Source organism: Chrysochloris asiatica, unplaced genomic scaffold, assembly GCF_000296735.1.
Source record: "Chrysochloris asiatica unplaced genomic scaffold, ChrAsi1.0 scaffold00036, whole genome shotgun sequence".
Lineage (NCBI taxonomy): Eukaryota > Metazoa > Chordata > Mammalia > Afrosoricida > Chrysochloridae > Chrysochloris > Chrysochloris asiatica.
Window position 1 is genome coordinate 18,306,933 of NW_006408554.1, and position 5,172 is coordinate 18,312,104.

Sequence of the window (5,172 nt, forward strand, 5' to 3'; positions counted from 1 at the left end):
TTCCTTGCTGAAAGTGAGGAAGACTTAAAATACTTCAGGTGAAGATCAAAGACTATATAGCCTTCAGCACCTCAGTGTACTGAAAATAAAAATTTTCACAATGGGACCAATATATAACATCATGATAAATAAAATAAAGTTAGAAGTTGTCAAAGACTTCATTTTACTCAAACCCATAGTCAGCACTCATGTAATAAGAAGTCAAGAAATTAAAAGATGTATTGCACTAGGCAAATCTGTTACAAAAGGCCCTTAAGGTGTTAAAGAGTAAAGATATCAGTTTGAGGACTATGATATACCTGACCCAAACCATGGTATTTTCAGTTGCCTCATGTGCATATGAAAAAGAAAGATCGTAGAAGAATCAATACATTTGAATTATGATGGTAGCAAATAATATTGAAAGTACCATGGACTGCCAGAAGAATAAACAAATCTGTGTTGGAAGAAATACAGCCATAATGCTCTTTAGAAGTAAAGATGATGAGATTGTCTCTCATTCTTTGGACATGTTGTCAGGAGGGACCAACCTCTGGAGAAAGACATCGTGCTTGGCAAAACGGAGGATCAGCCAAAACAATAATGCCAAAACATGGTTAATAAGCAGTGAAGCAAGCATTTCAGACTAAGTCATCTACATCAAATATCATGCTTATATCCAACACTGATTCATACATAAAAATTGTCACTGAAACACCATTTTTACTATAAGAAAATTGGAAACATTGTGTTTAGAAATTAAAATAGGATGTACTTACAACCATTTAATGTAGTATTTAATGTAGTATTGCAACCATTTAATGTAGTATTGCAACGATAGTAAAACATACAATATTTACCAAACTGTTCTATCAGTGGAATTAATAAGCAGCATGAAAATTATATAGCTACCATATTGACAATTAGGAGTGCTGATGGTGCAGTACCGTAAGCACTGATTGCTAACCACAAGGTCTGCAGTTCAAACTCAGGGAAAATGCTGCTCCTAGGGAGATGTGTGGTGGTGCTGTGGGTTAGAGCGCAGGATGGCAAGGTCTGTTTAAACCGCAGCACTCCTTGGAAACCCTATACAGGGTCGCTATGAGTCGGAACCCACTTGACGGCATTTAACTACACCAACAAGGGAGAAAGATGAGGCTTTTTGTCCTTGTAAAGATTGCTGCTGTGGTTGTCTAGAGTTTCCAACACTAAATCTTTGAGAGAGCAGAAAGCCTCATCTTTCTCCTGAGGCGTGGCTGGCGAGCTCAAACTTCCGACCTTGTATTTCACAGTCCAGTGCTTATCCTACAGAGCCACAGGGCCCCCACCTGTAATATTACAGCCTCAGAAACCCTATACAGAGTTGCTATGAGTCTGAACCAACTCAATGGCATCTAACAGCAATACCACACTATCAGCAATTAGATTTGAAATAAAATTATGCAAGGGGGGGGGCAATATACAAGAAAGGGGAAGAGAATGCAAGAACAAGGCAGATAGGAGAACAGTTAGGCTGGTTTGCATGGGCTTAGTGGGACAGAGGTAAATAATGATGTATGACCAACCTTGGAACAACAGGGCTCTGGGATACAGGGATTGAGGCATGGTTTGAATGGGTCGGAACCGACTCAACAGCACATAACAACAACAACAACAATGTTAAGATGCTTGGCTGTCTTTTGATTCTTGGTTTCCCTTGCCTACCATTGTAAAATAGACACCTGAAGGGGAGAGAAAGGAATACTCAGAAACATCACCTTAGAAAGCTTGTAAGTCCATCTTCAGCCTATAACTGATTGGAATACCTAAAAGGAGGCTAGAACTTGCCCGGTGAAAGAGGCTTCCTGTGGAGTCTTTGCATTGCATAAGACCATATGGAATCCTGAACACCATCCAGAATATTCTGAGGTGGGAAATTTCCATTTGAAAAGACAAGCAGACCAGCCTGGAGTGGCTAGAAGACAAGAAGATACTTCTTGAAAGAAAGACCAGCAGGAAAAATAAAAAACAATAATGGCAGTCCCATTGACTACTACAAGATAAGGTTCACCCGGGAGCCATCAAGGCAAGTGATCAGGTCCCCTCAGAGCAAGCCCCATTCCAAGGTTAAGACTCTAGGGGAATACACGAATTGGCATGTGATTTATTCCCCGATAAGGGGAAGTGGGGGAAAAAGAGCAATGAAGTTGTGAGCTAAGTCTGACCACATTCAATAGACTCTTGTGAACCCAGACTGAGACCTAGTTGGCCAACAGTATGATGAGACCTGGGGACTCCTGGACCCAAAGACAGTGACATGGCCACAGAGGACTAGAGCAGAGAGTGAAGCATCCAGCTGATATGAAGTGAGGGGATTTGCACAAAAACACCCATCCTCTCAGATAGTACCCACTTGACCTGGCTTCAATGGCTGGATGATCAGAACTCGACTAGAAGAAGAAAGAAGAGGAAAAAAAGAGTAATCCACTATAATTTGATGAACTTGACCTATACTTATGGAGGCAGTAGCTCAAAAGAGGGAACAAATATTTACAGTGAGGATCACTCCTACCCACTCGGTACACAGGGTTGACAGGGATGGTCAGCTAAGACACTGGCTATCCAAAATGGGGTGGGGGAGGGGGTAGGGCTACAAAGGCAAGAAGTGACTGACTTACAAGCTTTCAAGAGAGAGCCTAGATCCAGAGGGTGCAGAGGAAGGTAGACTCTCCACTGAGTGGTTTCCAATCTGTTGGGGGGCTAATGAAAGCAGATGGAAATAAGACTCTTGTGATACAATAGTGAACAATTGCTTTCAGGACTGACTGTGAGGGTTGGAAATGTAAAGGTAGATGTTTTGTAACAAAAGGAGGGAAGTGGTTGACTTTGCAGTCTAGGAGCAGAGTCCCTGGGACCATTAAGTGAGAAAAGTGGAGTGTGGGACCCTACCCAGAGAAGCAGTGACACCAGAGATGGAGGCAGAGATGATGACGTGGAGAGATGGAGCAGCTGGGGACTTCAGACTCAGGGAGGAAGAGGAGCTGTGTGCTGATGGTCAGGAGGCAGGCTTGCGAGGTGTACCCTTTGGTTGTTTGATGATGCATGGAGGGGATAGTAATCATTGCAATCTAATGAAATATGATAGGATGAATGTAAAGCTAATGTTCTCCCATGTAAACTATCACATAATTCACAATAAAAACTTTAAAAATAAAATAAAATAATTCATAGAAAGAGCCTGGATGTAAAATTCTGAAATATGGCACATCTTTATAACTATGAATTAGGAGAACTAAAAGTAAAACTTTGCATGAAAGAATTTGGGAGAAAAGGCCTCTTTGTTAATAATACATGTAAAACTATTTGATAAAGACTTTTTTCAACTCTTAGCTTTTTAAGCTTTGTAACTAAATCTGTATTTCTTAGATGTTGGAGATTTATACCAGTGTTGAAAATTTAAATTTTTTGATGTGTGTTTATTTACTTTTTTTAACCCTTTTATGAGAGTTCAAATTCTTTTTCAAGATAAAAAGTTTTGAGAAAAAGATATAAATGGTCAAATTACTCGCTGGTTCTTTATAAAGAGCTTGTGATTGAAGAAGAGATTCTCTGGGTCTTATGAAAGATACCAGTATTTGTTAAAGTAGTTTGCCTAAGTTATGAGGAAAAACCTGTTTAGATATAGTCTTAGTCTAGTGAGTGAACTGTAAGTAGGCTATTGTATTGAAATCATTTTGAAAGTAAAATCACAGTGAGATTATTATCAGTAGTGTTCAAAGAAGGTATGTATCACTAGGAAGATAGTTATAACATTAATGTATGCTTTATCGTTTAATCAACTTTTTCTTTCTTTTAAAAGGATTCCTTTCCATTAAAAGTTCGTGGCATCCATTTGATAAATGAGCCAATAGTTTTTCATGCTGTCTTTTCCATGATTAAACCATTTCTAACTGAAAAAATTAAGGACCGGGTGAGTAAGCATACATTCAAATCACTACTCCTCTATACCAAGGGTTCCAATCCTTTTTTATTTAAGCATTACATTATGATTTATGCCCAAAATTTTGAATGTTTCTTTATGAAGCCAATTCCTGCTGTTGTTGTTAGGTGCTGTACAGTCAGTTCTGACTCATAGCAACTCTGTATTGGGTTTTTGAGAGCTTCTAGTGGATTTAAACTGCTGACCTTGCAGTTAGAAGTCCAGTGCCTATCCTACAGCTCAACAGGCCAATTAATCTTACTAAACTAAAATGTACTTCTATTTTTAAAAAATCAAACATTAGTCAATGAAATTGTGGAGATACAAGGGTTCTCACACAATATTGGTGGGAATGCAATATGATACATTCCCTGTAGAGGGCAATATGGCAACAGTTCTCAAAATTAGAGTACTTGCACTTCTGAGAATTTATTCTCAGATATATGCATACATAGGCATATACAGTGTGGCAGTGTAGGATAAGCGGCTTACTGGACCATAAGGTTGGATTGAAGTGCAAGGTCAGTGGTTCAAACTCACCAGCCACTCCTAAGAAACACTATACAGAGTTGCTATGGGTCAGAAACAACTCAAGGGCATTTAATAACAAGGCATACACCAGGGGATTTGTGGCAGCAAAAATTGGAAACCACCAAGTGTAAATCCACACAATGTAATATAAGATTTCTAGGGTATGTTGTAATGTGAAATAAGCAAAATGCAAAATACTTATGGTATGTTACCTTTTGTATTTAAAATGGAGAAACCAAAATATAGAAGGATATGCAAGAAATCCTACATATGACACCTATTGTGAACAGAATGGAGGTGTGGAATGAAGTAGATTAAAATAGGGTGGGGAGAAAGACATTTCAACATGTATCTTTTAAAATTGTTTTGATTTCTAACCATGTGAATGTATTATCTATGCAAATTGCTCTTCTTAAGTGCCATCGTCAGCTCCCACCCATAGCAAACCTGTATAGAAGGGTTCTGAGGAGCAGCTGGTAAGCTAGAAACACTGACTTTGCAGTTCAAAGCGATCTTTTGGTCGAGTGTTTATCCTACAATGCCTCAGCAGGACTCAAAATACTATGTATTTTTATTAATTAAACATGTGGGTCTGTCAATTTGTCTTACGTGATGACTTGTGAGTTGCTGTGATTCTGAAAGCTATGCCACCAGTATTTTAAATACCAGCAGGGTCACCCATGGTGGACAGGTTTCAGATGAGC

General features: G+C 39.0%; 1 protein-coding gene across 1 annotated transcript in view; it reads left to right on the forward strand.

The window, feature by feature from the left end:
• TTPA (tocopherol (alpha) transfer protein) overlaps window positions 1–5,172 on the forward strand; it is a 73,205-nt gene that overhangs the window by 57,264 nt on the left and 10,769 nt on the right. Inside the window, exon 4 of the mRNA XM_006860081.1 lies at window positions 3,818–3,928. Within this exon, the coding sequence (XP_006860143.1) occupies window positions 3,818–3,928 (111 nt within the window). The remainder of the gene's footprint in view (window positions 1–3,817; window positions 3,929–5,172) is intronic.